The 21,658-nt window shown below is 50.2% G+C and overlaps 1 protein-coding gene across 7 annotated transcripts in view; it reads right to left on the bottom strand.

Moving 5' to 3' along the window:
• Positions 1–21,658, bottom strand: part of PKNOX1 (PBX/knotted 1 homeobox 1) — a 42,009-nt gene that overhangs the window by 6,083 nt on the left and 14,268 nt on the right. For 3 of the 7 annotated variants that reach the window (XM_064476365.1, XM_064476362.1, XM_064476366.1), the window contains exons 2-10: positions 21,582–21,650; positions 20,640–20,747; positions 17,839–17,966; positions 15,661–15,832; positions 14,208–14,378; positions 10,597–10,696; positions 9,586–9,683; positions 4,462–4,590; positions 1,355–1,431 (exon numbers count right to left, since the gene is read on the bottom strand). In XM_064476365.1, the coding sequence (XP_064332435.1) occupies positions 1,355–1,431; positions 4,462–4,590; positions 9,586–9,683; positions 10,597–10,696; positions 14,208–14,378; positions 15,661–15,832; positions 17,839–17,966; positions 20,640–20,690 (926 nt within the window). In that variant the 5' untranslated portion in view covers positions 20,691–20,747; positions 21,582–21,650. Of the gene's footprint in view, positions 1–1,354; positions 1,432–4,461; positions 4,591–9,585; positions 9,684–10,596; positions 10,697–14,207; positions 14,379–15,660; positions 15,833–17,838; positions 17,967–20,411; positions 20,577–20,639; positions 20,748–21,581; positions 21,651–21,658 lie in introns of those variants that run through there. The other 4 variants (XM_064476359.1, XM_064476352.1, XM_064476373.1 and 1 more) reach the window with 3 other exon arrangements.

Below are 21,658 nucleotides of genomic sequence, written 5' to 3'. Positions count from 1 at the left end.
CAGCGGCGCAAGCGGACGGTGGGTGTGGCCAGTCTGACTCCAAGATGTAGTTTTTGTAAACAACTCACAAAAGGTAAATGCAGCTACTAAAAGACTACAGAAATTTTAGAATTTATAAAAGTTGTGTATGAAACTGTCGTTAATTTTAAAATTAAAAGTTGAAGTCAAACCTTCTAGATAATATAATTCTGTTAACAGCAGGCGAGCAAGTTAGGGACAGCACCGACGCCCACAGATGAAGGAGGTCAGAAGGCTGGACAGGGACAAAGCAGAGTCTCCAAAGAGGGAACCCTGTGTCTCTCACCCCAGCCTATCAGTCACTATTACGACTGAATCAAAACAGTTTCTATCTGAGACTACATGAAAAGAACAGAACCATGATGTGACATTACAAAACTCATGGTTACAAAGTGCTTGAAATCTCTGAATTCTTGTTAACACTCTATTTAAAAGATCCAACAGGAAATAATTCAAATAGTATGGTCTGTTATTGCTACCAAAATAAAAAAATGGTCCAAAGGCAAGATAATAGAAATATTTCACCCAACACCAAAGCCTGCCTTCCGCATATGTAACTGCCTATTGGAAGATTTTTTTTTATTTATATGGGAACCTACTTGACCTGCAAGGTTAAATTTAACAGTTAAAATGACAAGATAACAAAGTGCACAAGTGGTAGAATTTGTGGTTTCTTCTCTTTCATGCATGTCAATTTTATGCTGAAATCGTTTCCTACGTCTGAATAAGTTAATAAAAAATGAGACAGATGACGAACAAGCGAAATGTAGGTGCACCCCAGACCTTAGCACCATGTGAACACCTCTTACTTAAGGGAAGACACGTGGTCAGGTCCAGCCGTCCACAGTGACATGTGACACCAGAACCAGAACGGGGCCCCAAGTCGTGCCGTGGGACAGGACCACCACACGGCCGGTCAGCTGAGGGACTCTCTCCCCCAGCCACTGCTGAACAGGTGACACGAGGGTTCTAAAGGGGGGCCAGGTGCAGAGGGGCCACCAGAGGTCAGGAGACGGCACCTCGGCCGTCCACTGCCCAGAGGAAACATCGTGTCTTTGAGTGACTGCAGGAGTAAGGCCAGTCACGCACTGGAGAAACACATTTCTGATGGAGCCAAAGGGTGCAGGCAAAAAGTCCACAGGGGGTGCTGGCTGCTGAAAACTGAAGGTGAAAGTGTGTGCTGGTTTGTGCTTAAGTATCCGGCCACCGATCCTGGCACTTTGACAACAGAGGAACGCTAGTTAGGATATTTTCAAGCAAACTCCACTACTGATTAGTGCCAGCATTTCCAGGTGTTCTGTTGACGGCACAGTTTCAGAAAGAGGGTGCATCTTACCAGTTGTTAACTTGGAGTAGTGTCAAATTTGTCTGAGCAGCAATCTGTTTTTTCTCATCTTCTGTCGGGTAGGGATGCTGAAAATAAAAAGAAGGGTCACCGTGTACTTCAGCTTTTAAAAAGGAACTTGAGAGCATCCAGGGAAAACAGCACACAAATAATCATTAGTAAAAGTGGTGTCGACGGTGCTTTCAGCTAAAACCTAACTTTAGACTCGTAATCTTTTCCATAAATGCCTAAAACAGGATGAAGCCTTTCTCCCAGCCACCCAAGGGTGCATGGAGCTGCAGCAGCTGGTGAGAGTCGGGTGGAGGAGTGGGCAGACGGGAGTCTGAAGGCTCAGGGACCAGGAGGACGGCGCCTCGGGGAGCAGGGGGGCTGCTGCAGCCCCGCCAGGTGCTGTCCTGACACCTGATAAGGTCTGCGGGTTTTGTGTCAACCTCACAGGTGTCATCTAAGAACCATAAAATGCATCCATTTGAAGCAGATGGATGGCTTCGTTTGGACCTGCAGCAAGACATGGTGCATCCGTCACCTGCCCGTGCCACAGCAAGTCACCGATTCCTCACAGTCACCTTTGGAGACAGTGTCGTCTTCTCCCACAAGCAAACTGAGCAGGGTGTGCACGCCCTCCAACCTGGGCCGCTAAATGGGAGGAGGAGGCAGGAAGCAGACCTCCAGGCCCGTCACATTCAGGTGACATGTGCCATCACAGGTCGTGTGAGAATTGGCCAGCACCGGAGCAGTGATGTCATCTAGGTCCCTAGAACCAACCTCTGCCAAGCTGACCCGTGCTGTGGGGGAAGAGCTGCGCCAAAGACGGGGTAGGAGTGTCTGTTATGTTCCTCTTTATTTCAGGTTTGACTGAAGTATTTCACTTGAAAAACACCAGAACTAAATCAGAAGTAAATACAGGCATACTGGGGGATACTGTGGGTTCAGTTCCAGACCACCTCAATGAAGCAAGTACTGCAATACAGCGAATCACGGATCTATTTGTTTCCAAAAAAAGTTACATGAAAGTTCGGCCTGCACGATACTGCGGTCTGTTAAGTGCACGACGGTACTATATCTAAAAAAACAACATTCATGACTTAATTAAGAAATACCTGATTGCTAAAAAATGCTAGCCATCATCTGAGCCTTTAGCAAGCCGTAATCTTTTTGCAATAGGCACACTGAAGAGCACTGATGGGGGTGGGGAGAGTACAGCTCAGTGGTGGAGCGTGTGCTTAGCATGCAGGAGGTCCTGAGTTCAATCAATCCCCAGCACCTCCTCTAAAATAAATAAATGAACCTAATTACCTATCCCAACCGCAAAATTTTTTAAAAAATTTAAAAGATCACTGATGACAGATAATCCTAACAAATACAATAATGACGGAAGTTTGAAACATTGCGAGAATTACCAAAATGTGACACAGAGAAATGAAATCAGCAAACGCTGTTGGAAATAACGGCACTAACAGATCTGCTTGATGTGGGGTTGCCACAAACCTTCAATTTGTTAAAAAAAAAAAAAAAAAACAGTATCTGAGACATGCAATAAAGTGAGGTCTGCCTGGATCAAAATTCACAGAAGTACCAAAGGAAAATAATTTCTACCTATAGTAATGAACACTTTCTTCAAGGTTGATGACCGTTCACATGTAGAAACTAGTAAGACATTTACTCTAAGACCTACCCGCACCAAAGTCCCTTATTCTGCACCGACCAGGACCCCGAGAGGGAAGGCAACAACAGGTGAGGCTGGGGTCTGTTCTGGCTCCTCAGTGACACTCGGCACGTTGGAAGAGCCACCGCGCGTCCCGGTGATAATGGAGCAGCATCAGGCCGATCTCTGCAGCAGCCTGACTCCTCAAACCAAGTGACAGTGATTCACTTTGATTCTATAGATGAGCACATGGCCCCAAGTCAGAGCTCATGCAAATATAGACTGTTCTGCCCTTTAAAAAGCTCATAAAATAAAAAGGAGGCAGGAACGAGCACACAGACTAGGAACAAAACAAGACAGGACGACAAGCAGCAGCTGCTGCCTGGAGGGCGAGGGAAGGACGGGGGGGCGGGGGGGGGGCTCTAATGCACACAGGCAGGAAGACCCAGAAAGCCTCCGGGAGGAGCAGCGTCTAACTGGACCGTCAGCCTGGCCGCCTCAGGAATCATCCTCACACCAGGGAAGCCTAACAGGAATCCTCCTGCTGGCAGGGACAGAAACAGGAACCAGGAACAAACAGGGGCCTCGGGCTAGGCGACAGGTGCCTGTGGAGAGTGGAGAGCGAGGTGTCCAAGGCACAACAACGCCCCAGGCAGGGAGGATGCAGTCACAGCGGGTGGCAATGGCAGTGACGTCAACGGGCAAATAGGGGCCAACAGACTCAGCTCTCAGGGACAGCCCCGCGGATAGAAGCGCGGATGTTGGAAGGAGAGCGGCTTCCTGCTGGCCCTCCTGACCTGGCCCCTGGACCACAGGATCGCCTCTGCATGCCCCCCACGCCCCACCTTGTGCTCCCTGAGAGCCAGGCTGGCCCTTCTGACCCCAGCAGCCAGACAGGGTATCACTCCCGAAAGCTCCTCAGGGTCACGCCTCCTCCTGAGGTCAGTGGTGTGAGGACCAAGGGGCCACACAGGGTAATGAGCCAGTCGTCCCGCGAGGCCAATGGGCAGCTGTGCGCCCCCCCAGACAGGATTCCCAGATGCGGGGAGGAGGCACAGATGAGGCGGAAGAGGAGTGGAGCTGCGGCCAAAGCCCCTTCAAGTTCAATCCACCCATCTGCTGACCCCTCCCCTCCTATCGCTTTCAAACCCAATACACAAAATGTTGCTATTTCCCGAGGTTTTACCCCAAAGCACCTTTTCTCTGCGCATTTCTCTAGCTAACCTCACCTCACCCAGGCACCTCCAAGGGCGGTTTCTCCACATGCACAAACACACCAACAGAAGCTGAATTTATGCCCTGCACAGTGGGACGCTCGTTTATTCTCATTCTCTGAAAGCAGTGTCCTCCACTTATTTGGTGACCCTCCTTCCTGTCTTGTGCTCAAGCCATTACGGACAGTCACCAAAATATCGGTTCTTAAAATAGGGCTGTGAAATCACTTTGTTCTTACCCCGATGTGCTGGAACAGCCAAGACCGCATCACGTTTGTGGCGTGCTTCGGCAGGACTCCCCTTTTGTTCTTAGATGAGCCATCATCTTGATGCAAGATGCTTAGATCTTGGTTTAACTGTAACTGAAGCTTTTAAACAATTGGAAAATAACGTTAGAAAGCACAGAAAATTAGGACATTCCCAAGTAGCTTATGACTGCAGGTGGAGAGTCAGCTGGGGTCGCACGGATGAATGATTTAGTCCCCGTCATGGCTTGTACACTGGATACCTGGACAGGTGAGTGTTTTGAGGACATAGTTCCCTCTGATTATAACTACTGACACCTCGTGTGGTGAGACCGCCAGGACAGACACTGAGGAGGCCTCTGGGTCACCCCAGGAGACGGGGGTCCCAGGTGCCCTCATTCACACCTGTTCTCATTGTCCCTCCTCCACCAGCAGACGTGATACCAGCCCGCTTCCTGGCCCAAAAGAGATTTCCAGCAGCCAAGGAGGGTGGACAGGGATGCAGAAAGCGCACTGGCTAGAGGAGCCACGTAGTGGGATAGATGGGAAAGAACCAGAAACACACAAAGGGCAGATAGAAGGGTCCCAGTGCAGAGGGGCCAAGCCAGCAGCTCCCCCTGGACGGCCCAGCAGCTCCCCTCACCCTGGGGAGCACACCAGACGCGTTCTGCTCATTCCATTTCAGGAGGGAAGGACATGTGCATGACCTCTCCTAGAAGAGTGTCCTGACCACAAATGGGAGAAGAGAGCTGATGCCCGCCAGGCCTGCCCAGCCCAGCGTCTCGCTCCCAACACGCTGCAGAGTCGGTGCCCCTGGCGGTCACTGCGCAGAGCAGAGGACAAGCAGGGCCCCTCGCTCGGGCCTCGGCACAGAGGCAGTGGGGGCCTCTCCACTGTCATTCGTGCTTTAACTGAGAGCTTACACAGGAACCTAACTTTATAAACACACCAGCATCGACTTCCGTAGGTCAGTGTCCATATAATAGTCATAAACAGTTTACAGGATGTGGCGGTTTATTTTGGAGAGGTTTTCACTATTATTATTTGTACTTCCTCTGAGTTTCCATCATTTTGAATAATTCATTAAAAGCCTGAACACCAACACTAAACAGACAGAATTCATGACTTAAAAGAGACATTAAGACCACTAACTGTATCCAAAATTTCTAAAAACTCAAGACAGGGGCATAACATTTTTGGAATCTATGTGTTTGTTTGATAAAGGACTGAAAGCAAACGGTAGTAAGCGCTGCCTGTATACTCACATTCGTGTGCACAGGAAAAGGAATGGAAAATGAACTTTTAAACTAGTTCCAAAGCACTAGGGCCAAAATGGAGCTTGTCTGCTGTATCTGCCTCAACTTAACACATGACCTTCCTTGTAGAATCTGCCACGTGCACCAGTTTCAGTGCTGCTTTTTCTGTGCAGGGTTAAAGCCCACGTGGGCTCGTGAATGTGGACCTGCCAGCCAGCTGCAGGACTCGGCTTCACAGATGCTGCCCAGAGGGCCTGGGAGGGGATGGGCCACCTGCCCCCAAGGATCTCTCGCAAAGCCTGGGCCTGCATGTGGTGGTAGGGGATTTAAAAACCTAGGAAATGGGGTGAAAATCCATTCAAGAAGACGTGGGACCCCCAGTGCACCCCCATCATTCTCTGCAGATGACCGGTCTAGACGCCCCCTGCCCTGCAGACACTCGGGGTTTCTTCCCCAGAGAAACAGACCAGGGGCTGCAGACTGAGCCCAGCTGGAGAGTGGGAGGGGGCAAGGCTAGGAAGAGGAGTGGGGAAAATCTGCAAACAGCGGGAGACCACCCACTTCTGCCCCTGCAACCCTGCTCCTGCCCCAAGCAAGAAATCAGTCCTTCTCGGGAGAAAGTGAAGTAAGAAAAGGCCGAGGGCTGGCTGAACTTGACGGTCAGTCAGCAGAAGAGCCGACTGGCCACAGCCCAGCGCCCGACAAGCACCAAGCAGCTTTCCAGTAGCTCGTGCTTACATTTGGAAGGACAGCCGGCTGTCCCCAACTTGAAAGCCTCCATCACAAAAAGCAAACACTGGAGTGAGTGAACAGTGTGATGCAGAGGGAACAGTGGAGTGCAGAAGCCACAGAAAACGGCAGTTGTCCATGAACCCAAAACAGGGTGCTACTTCCAAAAAAAAAAAAAAGGCACAGAGGACAAAGAAGAGTCTTAGAAATTGAAACTACGCTTAAAATTTAAAACATAATAGATGGGTTGGAAGATAAAAGGAAATTTCTCAGAAAGTAGACAATGGGAAAATAAGTACAAAAATACACAAAAACCAAGACTCGGTTTAGAAGGCCCAGCGCCCGTTCATAGGGCCCTGGGAAGGGAGGCGATGCAGGCTGGGGAGGGGGGCAGGGCTGTCGCAGGGAGCTCAGGAGACTCCCAGACTCAAGGGCATGAGGCACGAGGCCGTGCTCAGCATGGCCAATGAGAAAGACCTGCGCCTGAAACTCAGAAGAGAGGGAAGCATGCGGGAGAGGAGAAAACACAGAAAACTGGACAACGGAGCCCACGCCGACCTTCTCAAAGAAAAACAGGGACACGTGGTGCCCGCAGTGCCCTCCCGACCGGCCCCCACACAGAGACAGCCAGCAGGTCAAGGACGGGACCCCAGCGAAGTCACTTCAAGGTTTGCTGCGTCCCAATGCAGTGCACTCCCCACGCACTGATCATGGGAAGTTTTCACAGGCGGAGTAAAGCCAAGAAAGTAGAAAAGGAGAAGGCGTGGGCTCGCAGAGAAGGGACTCCTCAGGCTGATGTGGAGGGAAGGTTCGGGAACGTGCGTAACGTGTGTAGTGCCTGGCCGAGGTGGAGACAGGAGGATACACGCCCTGAGGAGCCACATGGCAGGGACCACCGAGAGGGTGCTGAGGAATCCGTGAGGATTCAGCCACCGATGCCATGGAGAGAAGGGGAAAAATAAACAGCTACTAACTCGGGAAGAAACGAATGTTTGAACCAGAAAAGCACTGTGATGGTGGTTACTCCCTCAGCTCAGCAGAAACCAGCACTTACATGTTCACGAGGACATTCACAGTGGAAACGATCAGCCTCGCGGTGCCTAAGTGAACGGGCACCAGCTGGGGTGGGGACAGGGCACCCAGAGCACAACAAAAAGCCCAAACTATAGGTTTTACAGGGTGAGACAAGAGGGGGGTTTTATTTAAAATCATGGAGGAAAACAGCAAAAGAAAAGGCTAAAAGGTCTGAGAGCGGGTGCCTGAGGGGAGCAGACGGGGCGGCGAGGGAGGGCCGGGAGCCGCTGGCCTCTCAGCACCCTGGACACGGAGTGACTTGATTATTAAGGAGAGAATTCAAAGTAACTGTGAGGGGTAAAAAGGAGGCAAAACCCTAAAATATATGAATAATAGTTGTGCCAATAAGACCACCCGGGGAGAGGGCAGAGGGACGAGACCGGTGACATCTCCCTCCCCGGCGCCCCTTAGTGCCTGGAGGGAAGTGCTTTTAGGCGGGAGGTACTGCCAGCGTAATTAAGGGCTTTTCAGTCAAGGTGGCCCAGGAAGAGCGTCCAACTGCAATGCCTGACCGGCCCCAGGCCAGGAAGAGCCCCACGGCAGGGCATTCTCCGGGGAAGCGCGGGGACACTGTGCTAAAATCACCCCGGGGCGCCCCGACCCCGCCCGGCGCCGGGGGAGCCGCCTGCGGGGCAGGCCGGGCGGCAGCACAGCGGACGCTCCCAGGGCGCCGCCTGTTCTCTGAGCAGAGCAATCCTGACAGTTTCTAACACAAACCCCGAGTGATCTGAAGCACAGCAAAAACCCAGACTTTGGCCCGGTGAGAAGGGGAAAAAGCCCAGAGCGGCCCAAAGAGCTGCGACAGAATCGTACGTATAAATGTACAGGTTTTACTCGAAGAGGCTGTTTCCTCTTCTTCCTGTGAGAAACCCCGAGGGGCCTGTCCCTCGGGCTCCCAGCCCTGCGGCTCCAGGACGGACAGACAAGGTGGGTGTGAGGAGAGGGGACAAGGGCGGGGGGGTGCTGCCAGGGCTGCGGAGGGCCAGGGCAGAAGAGGTCTGCTCGCCCGAGGGAGCCGGGCGCCCACACAGGCTCCCCGCGGGAAGGGGCTCAGCTGAAATCGCCTGAACCCGCACGTGGGCCACGTCGGCTAGGAACCTCCGCCTGCAGGCGAGTCCAGTTCGATTCTCTCTTAAACAACAGAACGAATGACCCTCTACCACACCAGTAAGGCGTTTGACTTCAGAATGTTTTCTCCTGAAGACAGTTCACTGCAGTATGAGGAAACGATCCGCAAACCAGCGTTACGTCCACAGCTACTGTAAATGGGCAACTTCAGGGCGAGGGGGTTGGTCGGGGGTGAGACCCGTCTGGGCCTCAGAAGTCACCTCACATCCTGGGCCGGTGTGTGCCGGGATGGCCTCTGCCCACGCCGCCCCAGGCCCTCCCGTACCTGCGACCTGGTTTAGGAAAACCCTGACCTCCCTGAGGCCGGGCCTCCAAGTTGTGAATGAGGATGTAGAATGTACCCATGCAGCCCAAGCACAGAGAACGAACACAAAGAGTGAGTCCGTGTTCTTAAGTAAGAACTAGTAACAAAATACTGCTTCTGCTTTAAACCTAAGTGTGAAAGAAAGAAAAGCATGCGTGTATCTGCAGAATGTAAAGGCTCAGAGACGGCTGGATGGCCAAGGTCTGGCCAGCACATCCCGGCACCTCCAGCTCTGTCACCCAGCCCTGCCCCTGTGGCCTGAAAGTCCTGCCTGGAGGTTCCGCCATGAACTTCCGCAGGCCTGGAGGGTGCGTCTACGCCGCCACCTGTCCCCTGCAGCAGAGGCGACACCACACCCAGCGTTGGACTGGACAACATCAGTCGCCCGCGGGGAGGGACAACACAGGACTTCTTCCTCAGAGTCCCCTGAACTTTGCAACAATGGGGAGATGAAGAGTGAAAAGGGAACAGAACACTGACGTTCAGATGAGCTGGAGATGCCGCGGGAAAGCGAGTCTGAGACAAAGGATCTCTCTCACGTGGAGGGAACAGCTGGGGCCACGTTCCACCTGCGTCCCCACACCTGTGCCGCCCGCCCCACACCCTTCCCGGGAACCGTGCCCGCACCTGGGAGTTCTGGATCCTGATCGTGCCAGGCGACAATGCCTGGGTCACCACCTGGCCTTGGGGAGTGACGACTGTGACAGGCTGGTAGACTGTGCCACCTGGAAAAGGAACAGGGAAAGTTAAATCCCTCTCACAACTCAGCGATGAGAGCGTCTTCTCAGTGTGCTCAAGGAAGGGACACAGCCTGTGGCGTACAAGCTTTGGAAATCATGTCAAATGGTCCACAGTGTTCTGCCAGGTGACCTGCCACCCAGCGGGGGAGCAGGTGCCAGGCGGGTGGCCGTGGCCCCTCACCACCCAGGGCAGGGGATGGGGGAGGGCTGGGAGGGGCGCGGTCTGCACCTCTCTTCCGTGGCTCACCTCTACTTCCTCCTTTCCCCACAGTCAGTGTGTAGGGAAGGACTTGGCCAAGGTGTCTGACAACAAATACTTTTATTCTACTTATTTTTTTGATTCAACGTGCTTTCGACTTCCGATGGAGGCTTCCCTTTGAGCAATTATGTGGGGGGTTTAGTGTAAAGGCTCCACTCCCCCCAAGCCCCACTCCACTTTCATGATGGTTCTGTGTATGCAACGTACAACAAAAACCATTACAGGAAGGGGACAGATTCTAGAGGTCTGTGGTGCGTCTAGAACAAGTAATCCTGACCTCCAGGCTGCATGTTCATCTGCGTGTCATTAAGTAATAGCTCTGCTTAAGATCTTCCAGTGCTGCTGGAGCACAATTAAAAGCTATGTTATTTGAAAATTATAACTGTTTTTGCAATATATTTTTAACTCCTATAAAACCTTTCTTCCCAATACTTTTTGACAGGAAAACACAATTTGCATAAAACATTCGTTACTGAGAATTAACAAGAATCAGGCATTCAAAGAGCTCCAGGCCTTGGCGCTCCTCTGTCGGGAGCCGGCGTTAACTAAAACCTGTAGTTTTGAACTTCTTCATTCTACTATAAAGGCTTTTTTTTCTGCAAAAGCTCAAGGAAAGTGTCCCTATTCCTGTCTTCGTACCTGCCACTGTTGCCATGGTTACGTTCCCCTGTTGCAGCGCGGACGCCGGCACCACGATTCCTTGGGGGCTGAGAGTGCCCGTGATGGCACTTTGAATCTGCTGTAAGTCACAGATACACAGTGAAGGGATGAGTAGAAAACAGGAGACCCACGTTTACAACTTCAGAACAAGTGGCATAACAGTATCACTAATGAAGGAAAGATGCCTGAGGCACAGAGCGTATCAGACGACAAGCCTTCCGGAACGCATGCGTTACATACATACCTGGAAACCTGGAGGCAAAACTGACTGAACATTAAGTATGATGATCAATACTGAGATACTAGTTTCAACTGAGCTTCCAAAAGATGACCTTTCATCTCATCAGCATACTAAACACACCCTACGGCCCTGGAAGACCAAAATTACCTAATCTCATCACACAGCTTTTCCATTCAATTTGGCTCAGACTCTTTTCCAGGAACCAAAGTCTCCCGGACAGGATGAGCTATTCTCCAAAAGATTACGCCACAGGCTGGGGAGTCAACCCCGGCGCCTGCACGCTCCGTGCCTGCCCTCCCCATGTCGAAGCCCTCGTGTTCACATTTGTGGGGTGTGGGGCCTGGGCCTGGCCTACAGTAAGCTCCATGCACATGTCTATAAACACCGCGTCGGAGCTTCCACTCTTCCACTCATGTGAAGGCAGATCCTAAAGGGCTAATGTATCCATTTGCAGTCAGGGTGAGGTGGGGACTGGTGAGGGAAGGGATCTCTGCCCCTGGCATCCAGCACAGGGTCTGGCACGCAGCAGACACCCAGGAACTTGAACAGCTAAACAGTGGATATCCTTCAAAGACAATTACTCTGTGGGCTACTACATCAATTTGAAAGCAGAAGCTTTGGTAGGTATATAGAAAGTCTGCCACATTACCCTTGTCAGAATCAAAATTAAGCCACCCAAATCAGTGATTTAAGCCCCACATCAAGAACCTAGAAAGAGAGGAAAGAAATGAAAGCAACACAAAAGGAAGGGACAGATACTCTGAGTGGCCCTGTAACTATTAAGGAAGCTGAATTAGCACTTCTAGAACTTTCAAAAAGAAATCTTCAGGTCTAGGTAGTGTCACTGGAGAAGTCTACCATTTAAAGAAGAATTAATGCCAGCTCCACACAGTCTCCTCCAGAAAACAGAAGAGGAGAAAACATTCTCCAACTCATTTTATGAAATTTGTATTATCCTGATAACCAAACCTAGCCAAGGACTATACCATGAAAGATTAATTACAGATGACTGCCCCTTAATGTACACACAAAAATGCCTTAAAAATATTAGCAAACAGAATAAGGCATCTGTATAAAAGAATTATGTGCCGTGACCAAGTGGAGTTCATTTTCACGAACGCAAGGCTCGCTCGATATTGAAAAAATCAAGTAATGTCACCTGTCATGCTGGCAGGTGAAAGGGGAAACATCACAGAACCATATCAACTCACGTGGGAAAGCATCTGACAAAATTTAATGTAATAAAAACTCCCGGAAAAACAGGAACAGAGGGGTGCTTCTTTAACTGGACACAGGATATCTAGAAAAAAAAGCTACCAGTAAAACTGTAACCAACAAGGAAGGGCGGAACGCGTTCCCTCTGCAGCTGGGGAGACGCCCGCTCTCCCCACCCATTCAGGCAGCACGGGACGCTCTGTCCAGTGCGACAAGGCAAGAAAAGGAAATAGAAAGCATACAGATCAGAAAGGAAGAGACGGAACCGTCCCTGTTTGCAGACGACAAAACTAAACAGGTAGATAACCCAAAGAAACTACAAAAAGGACCTTCTAGGACTATTGAGTTCATTGAGGTCATAGGATACAAGGTAAACATGGAAAAATCAACTGGATTTTTACATGTTAGCATGGACTCTGAAGTTAAAAATAAAGTACCATTTACACCGGTCAAAAAAAGGAATACTTAGGTGTAATTCTAAAAACACATGTGCAGGACTTGTATGTCAAACACTACAAAACACTGATGAAAGAAATCCTAGAAGCATAAATAAATGGAAAGAACACCACGTTTGTGGACTGGAAGAGTCAAGAAAGTAATGATGTCAGTTCTCCCCAAAATGATGCACAGGTTTAATGCAATTCCTATCAAAATCTCAGTAACATTTTTGGTAGATACACACAAAATTATTCTAAAATTTACATGGAAAGGCAAAGGAACTAGAATAGCTAAAATAATTTTGAAAAAGATGAATAAAGCAAGAGGAATCAGTGAACCCAGTGTTGAGACTTACACAGCCATGGGAATCCAGACTGCACGGCACATGTACAGAGCAGGTAACACAGAAACAGGCCCTGCAAACACACCCAACTGATTTTGGACACAGGTGCAAAGCAGCTCAGTGCAGGAAGAGCTGCCTTGTTGACAAATGGTGCTGGAGCAACTGGACGCCCAGAGGCAAACGCACAAACCTCAAAATGGGCCACGGGTTTAAACGTAAAATATAAAACTTTAGGTTAAAAAAGAGAGAGAGAGAGAAAATCTTTGGGATCTAGGGCCCGGCAAAGAGTTCTTAGACTTTACAGTGAAAGTATGACTCATAAAAGGAAAAGTTGATAACTGGGATTTTATCAAAATTAAAAATGTTTGCTCTGCAAACGACCTTGTTAAGAGGCTGAAAAGTGGGGGGAGGGTGTGGTTCAGTGGTAGAGCACGTGCTTGGCATGCATGAGGCCCGGTTCAATCCCCAACACCTCCCCAAAAAAGGAGAATGAAAAGACAAACTACAGACTTGGAGAAAATATTCGTAAACCACGTGCCCAGTAAAGGACTAGTGTGTAGCACACTCTCAGGGGCTAACAGGTTTTAAATATCCAGTTAGAAAACAGGCAGAAGACAAGAGCGGACAGTCTCCCAAAGAGGGCGCAGATGGACAGTGAGCACGTGACAGACGGCAACGCCACTAGCCATCGGGGATGCGCAAAGCACAACCACCAGGAAATGTCACCACGTGCCTGCAGAGCGCTAACTGACAGCGACGAGCTTGAGGGCACCATGCTGCATAAAACAGGCCAGACACAGAACACACACAGTACGACTGCCTCTCACAAGGGACCCAGGTTAGTGACATTCACAGAGACAGAGCGGAGCGGCAGGGGCTGCGGCTGCGGGAGGGGGAAAAGCAGTCGGTGTCTCCTGGGGACAGGGTCTCAGTTTGGGAAGATGGAACAATCTGGAAGCGGATGGAGGTGATGACTGCACAACAGTGTCAATGCGCTTAATGTCACCTAGCTGAGTGCTTTAAAATGGTTAGCTGGCAAACTTTATGCTATGTGTATTCTACCACAATTTTAAAAATACATCTTAAAAAAAGAGAAAGAAAGAGATGAATGGTACTCTGGTCTCCAGAAACGTGGACTCCAGGCTCCAGGCCACAGACTGAGGCCTCACTTCATTCACTGCAGAAGCAGCTGGGGCCTCTCCCAGCCCGAGGGAATTCAATGTCAGAGCAGGCCAGGTCCCCGGACCCGGGGGTCCTTGGCGCAGCACAGCCACACGACAGCCCACAACTCTGACGGGCTGGTGTCGCAACACGCGCCAGCCCTGCAGACGCTCCGGGACCGGGACGTAGTACCTGGGACTGGACGGGAGAGTATGGGCTTCCGGGTTCCCCACTCAGGAGGGTTTCACTGTTCATTTTCGTTTTTAGACAAGCAATATATCGACTGCAGAAATCTTTGCAGAGTTCATTAACCTTCTCCAGCTCAAGGAGATGAATACGCAAAACCTGGATTGCTTTCACCATCTAGAAGCAGAGAAAATCAAGACTTTCAGACAAGAAAAAGGTGGCGCAGTGGTAAGGTACAAGTACCAGCACACAGCTGACCACTGGCATGAACATTGTGCAGCGTGGCCATCCGCACTGCCAGTAACAGAGGGAAAACACCAGAGATTATGCAGAACAACAAATCGTTCCAGCCCCATCGGGCTGCGGCTCGGGGTTTGGGATCCTCCTGGTGTGCAGGGAAGACGGACCATCCCTGAACCGCCCCAGACAGTCACGGCACCAGGAGATGGCCGGGCCCCTGCCCAGCCCCACCACGGGCTCGCTACAGGCTTACCCTCGCTCTGCTCCTGTTTCTTCATCTCTAAATGGGGATGAATCCGGACCCACCTCCTAGGAGGTTCTTAATTTTGAAGAAGTTCAACTTACCAACTCCACCTTTTATGGTTTCTGCTTTTGGTGTCCATGCAAAGAACTCTTTGCCTAGCCCTCGATTAGCCCTGGTTCTAAAGATTTTCTCTTACAATTCCCCTATAAGTTCTATGGTTTTATATGCAGTCACTACATTGGGAGTAATCTGCCCCCAGCGGTAGACAACTGACACTAACGAAGACCTGTTACCATGAGCACCACTTGCTGTGAACCCTCAGCCTAAAACTCAGCTCCTTCCCCGTGACCTTGTTGGTGGGTTCACACCGTCGGGGAATGAACCAGTCAGCCGGTCAATAACGAGAGTGAGTACCAGGCATCAAGCCTGCCGGGCCCTGTGCTACGGAACTGGGCAGGAGAGCCCGGCCCCTGGCAGCCCGGGCCCACGCTGGCCACACCTGCTTCCTGCTCGCTGGCGGCTGCATCACAGATTCAGAGGCAGAGACAGCCTCTGGTCCTCACCCTGGAAAGGAAGGTGCTGTTAGTCCCATTTCAAAGGTGAGGAGACCGACTGACAACGCACCCGTAAAATTCACTTGGCTGTAAGGGTCGAATATGTAATGAGAAATTAAAAGCAACCACGACAACACTGCCACCTGAGACCAGGGCAACTTCTTCAGGGAAAAGTTTTCCAAAGACCTTTCCCTGCTGGTCAGGGCCTATGGTTTTGGTCCGAGAGCCCGCGGGCTCTGAAGGGGGAAGGCTGGAGACCTGGGGACACTCCAGCCGCACACAGTAAGCTACTCATGAACTGTACGGTCCTCCGCCTCAGCAGAGCTTCAAACGACCCAGAGTTCTAATTAGAAATTTAAAATTTAGTGAACAGATTTTAAATTTAGAAGAAATAAAAAATGAAAACACTTCTTTTACTTACTAAATTGTCAGTTTCTGGATCTTCACAAAAGAAGGGTTTTCCTTCCTTCTCTTGTTTCCTTACGAAATTCTCAATGTCCACGTCAAAGCTGGCAGATGTGCTGCCTTCCGAGCCCTGGGTAGACTGCTCGCATTTTTCAAACAACAAAGCTAATAATGGAAATAGTGGATGCCTGGGGGAAAAATTTTAAAAATATATGTTGTACATTTCCCTGAGAATGTATGTACATATGCACCATTTTACATAACAGCTCTACTGCGATGTAACTCACATGTCACACGGTTCCCTCGCTACGGCTTACACATCAGTGGCCTCAGTATACTCACAGAGATGTGCAACTCTCACCACGGTCAATTTTATAACATTTTCATTTTCCCCAAAAGAAATCCAGCAGCTATTAGCAGTCAGTCTCCATTTCCCCCCAAACCCCAGCCCTAGGCCACCACTAACCTACCTCCTGTCTCTACAGATCTGCCAGTTCTAGACATTTCCCATAAATGGAGTCATACACCATGTGACCTTTCATGTCTGGCTTCTTTCACTTAGTGTGATGTTTTCAAGGCTCATCCATGTTGTGACACCAGTCAGTACTCCATTCCTTTCTGTGGCCATGTAGCATTCCATTGTTTGGTTAATACCACTTGTACAGTTTTAAAATTTACCTTGGAGCCACACTCCGTTTGAGAAGATTTTTTAATAGTATATAAGATTAGGTCAAGGATCTTTTCTTTGCACATGGATGTCCAGTTGTTCCAACACCATTTGTTGAAAAGTCTACTTTTTCTCCACTGAGAAAATCAGGGAGATGGATTTGCCCAACTTCATTCCTCTTTTTCCAAATTGTTTTAGCTGGTCTAGTTCTCTTGACTTTCATGTAAAATTTAGAATTAACTTGTCTACATGTACAAAAATATCCTGCAAAGACTTTAACTGGGATTGCTATAGAGCTATACATCAATTTTAGGAGAAATGACATCTTTACCATGTTGAGTCTTCCAATCCATGAACATGGTATGTCCTTTATGTAGGTGTTCTTTGATGGCTTATAGTGGCATTTTATAGTTTTCAGCATAAAGGTTCTGTATGTGTTTTGGTAGCTTTATATCTAAATTTTTTTGGCGCTCTTGTAAATGCTATTATCTTTTTAATTTCAGTTTCCAGTTGTACATTACTGGTACAGAAACAGGAATGGTTTCTCTGCATTCCTCTTACAACCTGTGGCCTTATTAACTCAATTATTTAGTTCTGGTAGCTTTTGGTACACTCTTCGTGATTTTCTATATATAGATAATCATGTTACTTAGGCATAAAGCCAGTTTCATTTCTTCCTTTCTAATCTGATAAGCCTTTTCTTTTTTCTTTGCCTCACTGAACTGGTGAAACATTCACTACTGTGCTGAACAGGAAGTCAGAGTGGACACCTCTGCATGATTCCCAATCTCAAGGGGAAACATTCTCTCTTTCACCAGTAAGCACGAGGTGAGCTGTAGGTTTTTTTCAGTTGCCCTTCCTCAGGTTAAGAAAGTCCCCTCTATTATGGCTTTGTTGAGGGTTTTTAATGGTAACTGGCTATTGACCTCTGTCAAATGCTTCTCTGCATTGCTTGGTATGATGACATTGTGTTTCTCATTGGTTGATCTCTGAATGATGAACCAGTCCTGCACTCTTGGGATAAAGTCCACTTGGTCACTAAATGTTCTTTTTATATGTTGCCAGATTTTATTTGTTACTATTTTATTGATGACTTTAATGTCTAAGTTCATGAGGCATACTGGTCTTCACTCTTCTTTTTTGTATTGTCTTTGTCAGGCTTCAGTATCAGTAGGATCCTCAATTCATAAAAGGAGTTCAGGGTGTTCCCTCGTCTTCTCTCCTCTGGATGAGACTGCGTAGACTCGCTGTTTGTTTCTTCTCTGTATTTCTGTAGAATTCGCCAGCACAACCATCTGGGCCTCAAGGTTTCTTTCTGCAAGGCTGACTAAAATGTAGATTTACATTCCCAAACTTTTTTTTTTTTAAAGATATTAGGAAAAACGTCATAATGTGAGAAAGCTTTCACCCAGCAATTAGCACATTATGCCTTACTACTCTGCCTTTAATAGCTCATGTCCCATTTAACAAGGTTTTCTGTTCTCACTGCTCCTCTGTACACCCCTATGCCCCACGTCTCATCGTTACCTATAAATGGCCTGCTTGTCTGCATCCATCGGTGTCTGGGACCCCACGGGGGGAGGGCTCACTCCTTCCACATCTGGTTCAGAGCAATTGGGGTCTTGCTCGGTTTTTAACTCTGTTACTACTTGCATCTGTGGAAGGAGGAAGGGAATTTTTGTTACTAAACACAAAATGAGCTGTCACTAAGTATTCTATTCTCAAATAGGAAGGCAGTAAAACAGTAAACTGCCAGACAGTTACCAGTGGCAATAATACGTACAGAACACCACCACCAAATCTCCTGCGAATTTAATATGCTTTTAAATGGCCAAAACGAAGGTAAAATTCCCAAACCATTTAAGCACTGAGAGGATCAAAATCTGTGAAATGCTTATGGTTTTCAAAACCATAGTGATCACACAGCCCTGCGGCAATGGGACCCACACTGTCTCACTCTCCCCGCCCACGGTGCGTCCTCACACTAAGTGCCACCACAGCAGGAGCAGGGCAAGCCACTAGTCCACGCCCTGCTCGTCCTGTCGCAAAACAACTCAAATCCAGCATGCCACGTGCTCGTGACAGGGCTGAAATCCTCCTCCCTCACCGATCCTTACACCTCAGGAATACGCAAGCTATACAAATGTTAAGAAAAGTCACTACATCCAGAAAGCAAAGACCAGCTGTGTCTAAAGAAACGGTATTAAACATAAGAGGAAGCCTTAAAGATATGATCTTTTAAATTGCTTTAAACTAACTGTGTTGTTTGTAACTTAAGAGGAGAGTATTTAAATCCTTAAACGTAAAGAATTCAGTTTACAAATGAAACAAAATTGCTGCAGTAAACTTCTAATGATCCCTGAGCAGGTTACTGCCCCCAAGCTCGGCTTCCTCAGGACAGGGTTGTCTGGGATCCACCTGCCCCTCAGGGAAGCAGCCTGTTGGGGAAACTTGGGGGTGAGGTGGGGGGGCTCATCCTCGGATGCTGGGAGAGCCTGCACCCCTGCCAGGAACCCCGCCTGACGCTTGGGGGAGGGGCCAAGGGAGCAGCCCTGCAGGCCCAGGCTCTGGCCTCGGCCTGGGCCCTGAGGGCCCCGAGGGCGGGTGGCCACTGCCACTCCGCTGCCGTGGGGTGGGACAGCCTACGTGGGAGTTGTTTCTCTCTTAAAAAAACAAACCTAAAGCAACTAACTAAAGCCAAGTCGAACACAGTCTTTCTGGAGGGAAATCTGACAGCACTATAAAAAAAGCCTTAAAAGATTTACTTCAGGGTTTTTAAAAACTGATTGTGAAAAAAGAGAAACCTAAATGTTCAGCCTCGGAGGATGCTAAGTCAGTGTGGCCTGTCTACACCGCAGAGTATTAAATGCTTACTTAAAATCATGCTCACAAAGAGGCTTCCACGTCACGGGAAAGGCTTAGCTCCTGAAAGCAAGGCCTCTCCCCCACTGTGCCTGGCCCCGCACCGGACGCCCACCGCATCGGGGCTGCGCCGGCCGGAGGAGGGTGGACACAGAAGTTTGTGGGAAGGTGGGCTCTGCTACGAAGAACAGAGATGGGGGGGCAGCTGGCAAACGGGGAGCGGGCTGCAGTGGTGACCAGGCGGGGGGAGTCCTGGCAGACGGCAAAGACCTGCAGGACAGGAAGCAGAGCGAAGGGGGGGCCTGGGGCCACAGGGCAGAGGGACACGGGGTGGGGCAGGCAGAGCCAGGGCAGGGCCCAGGGACAGGAGGGGACACTGCTGGATTTGCATTTTAGAAACAAAATCACTTGGGAATAGCAAAGGACCTCCTGGTGAGGAAAGCAGCTGAAACTGAGCTCCCCACCGATAGGGAGCAAAAAACACCGAGAATTTTTAAAAAGCCAACAAAAACAAACAAAATCGCCGCAACGGGAAACATACCAGGAATAGTGCAAAACTGTCCACCACGGAGAGACATGTTGGGAAGAGGGGGCACAGCCTCGGGTCATGAATGCCCCCGGGACCTCACCAAGCGGGGAGTGATGGGTGGGGGAGGTGCCCTGCCCCGGGCTTGAGGGGGGTGCCTTGATCCCTAAACCCTGGAGCAGGGAGCTGGGCATCGTGACCACCTCCTGCAAAGGCAGGTGAGTGCCCGCGATGGAAACGAGCCCCAGGCCTGAGCCAGAGGGGCCTGAGCCAGAGGGGCCTGAGCCGAGCCCCGTCCTTTCCCTGCACACAGCCTTCCAGCACACAGCCTTCCCACGTCCTCAGGTCCCCAGAAAGGCTGCACGTGCCTCCCTGGCCCCCAGCTCCTTTGGGCCACAGAACACAAAACACCCGGGCTTCACCTGCAGCTTCAAGGGAAATCAAGCCTCAGGGGCAGTGGGAGGGCACTTAAGAAGCCACCGCATTATCGAAGAAAGCTGTGTAGACGCCGTCCCCAGGGGCGAGCAGGAAAGGTGCAGACAGCACTGCCCTGGCGCCCTGCACATCACCGGATACGCTGCTGTGCCACCACACCTGGGGACATGCAACCACACGGGTCCTGCTCACGTCCGCAGCCAGGCCACGCGGGCATCTGTCGTTATCCACAACAACCAGCTTTTCTTTAAAAGCAACAATACTCACTAACACTGACCTGAAAAAGGTAAATGCCCGAGAAACTGTGACTTGGGGGAGTCAGAACTACCAGCAATCTCAGTATCAGTTAGGAAATGACTCGAACAATTCTACAGCTCATCTTCTGAGCACTGACACGTAATAACCGCATAGACACTTCACGCTGAACCCGCAGCCTCACGGGGACTGGAGCCGGCATGCACAGGGCACCGCTGAGCGTGAAGAGGGGACTGGCGCGAGCGCTCACTTGTTGCCCGTCTTGATAGCTGTCTATACTTAACGTCTGTGTAGCCATCATGGTTAATGAGCTTTATTACAAAACATCAAATCATCTTGAGTCAAAAGCAAGTGGTGTCTGGGAAAACAAAAGCAGAGAAGCATCGTTAATCACTGCAGAGCACTGCTGTCCCCTGATTACATAGCACCGGACTTCTTAAAACATGTATTTTCACATGGGGAGTAAAAACCACCCTCGACACCACGTCATCAGCCAAATCCTATGCAGCACCCCACACCCGCCCGGCGGCCGGGCGGCCGTGCTGCCCGGGGCCCTGGCGTGTCACCGCGCTTCCAGACGTTAGGATTCATTCGTTCACACCCCCAACAAACATCTAGCAATGTCTACGCATGCAGGCCATTGTCCTGGGCCCTGGGGTGCAGCAGCAAACAACAGGCGAGGCCCTGCTTTCCCGGGACCATAAACAAGAGGAATGCCAGGCAGCACACGGGACGGGGGGGGGGGGGGGACACACAGGGTGGCAAGGTGACATGACAGGGGAGCGAGCGGCCCACGGCTGTGCAGTCGGGCAGATGTGCTGACACTGAGCCCAGGGAGGCTGAGTCTCAGGCAGGAGTGACAAAGGTGTGCTCAGGGTGCCTGCACTTGGCACTCAGCTAACATCTGCATGTAATGCAAAGACAGGATGCTGTCATTCACCTGTCACCACGCACACGGAGAAATGTCCAGAGGTGATGAGAGTAGAGAAATCAGGCAGGGACAGAGAATGACTAGGGGGCGGGGAGGGCAGTGAGGGTACCTGGGGAAGAGGGGACCACCTGTGCCACCCGCAGAGGGGAGGCCCAGCAGTGGGACAGCAGGAGGGAGGGGGGAGGGGAGGGGAGGGGAGGAGAGGGAGACACGGGAGCAGGTCACACTCTCATGGGCCAGGGCAGGGTCTACGGGTCCCACCTGAGCAACTGGCAGAGCAGAGCCGCATGTCCCGAAGCGGAGCAGACTGTGAGGAGCAGTTTCTGCAGACTGGGAGG

Source organism: Camelus dromedarius, chromosome 2 (genome assembly GCF_036321535.1).
Source record: "Camelus dromedarius isolate mCamDro1 chromosome 2, mCamDro1.pat, whole genome shotgun sequence".
NCBI classification, from domain to species: domain Eukaryota; kingdom Metazoa; phylum Chordata; class Mammalia; order Artiodactyla; family Camelidae; genus Camelus; species Camelus dromedarius.
The sequence above is the reverse complement of the archived record's forward strand: the minus strand, read 5'-3'. Positions and strand labels throughout refer to the sequence as shown.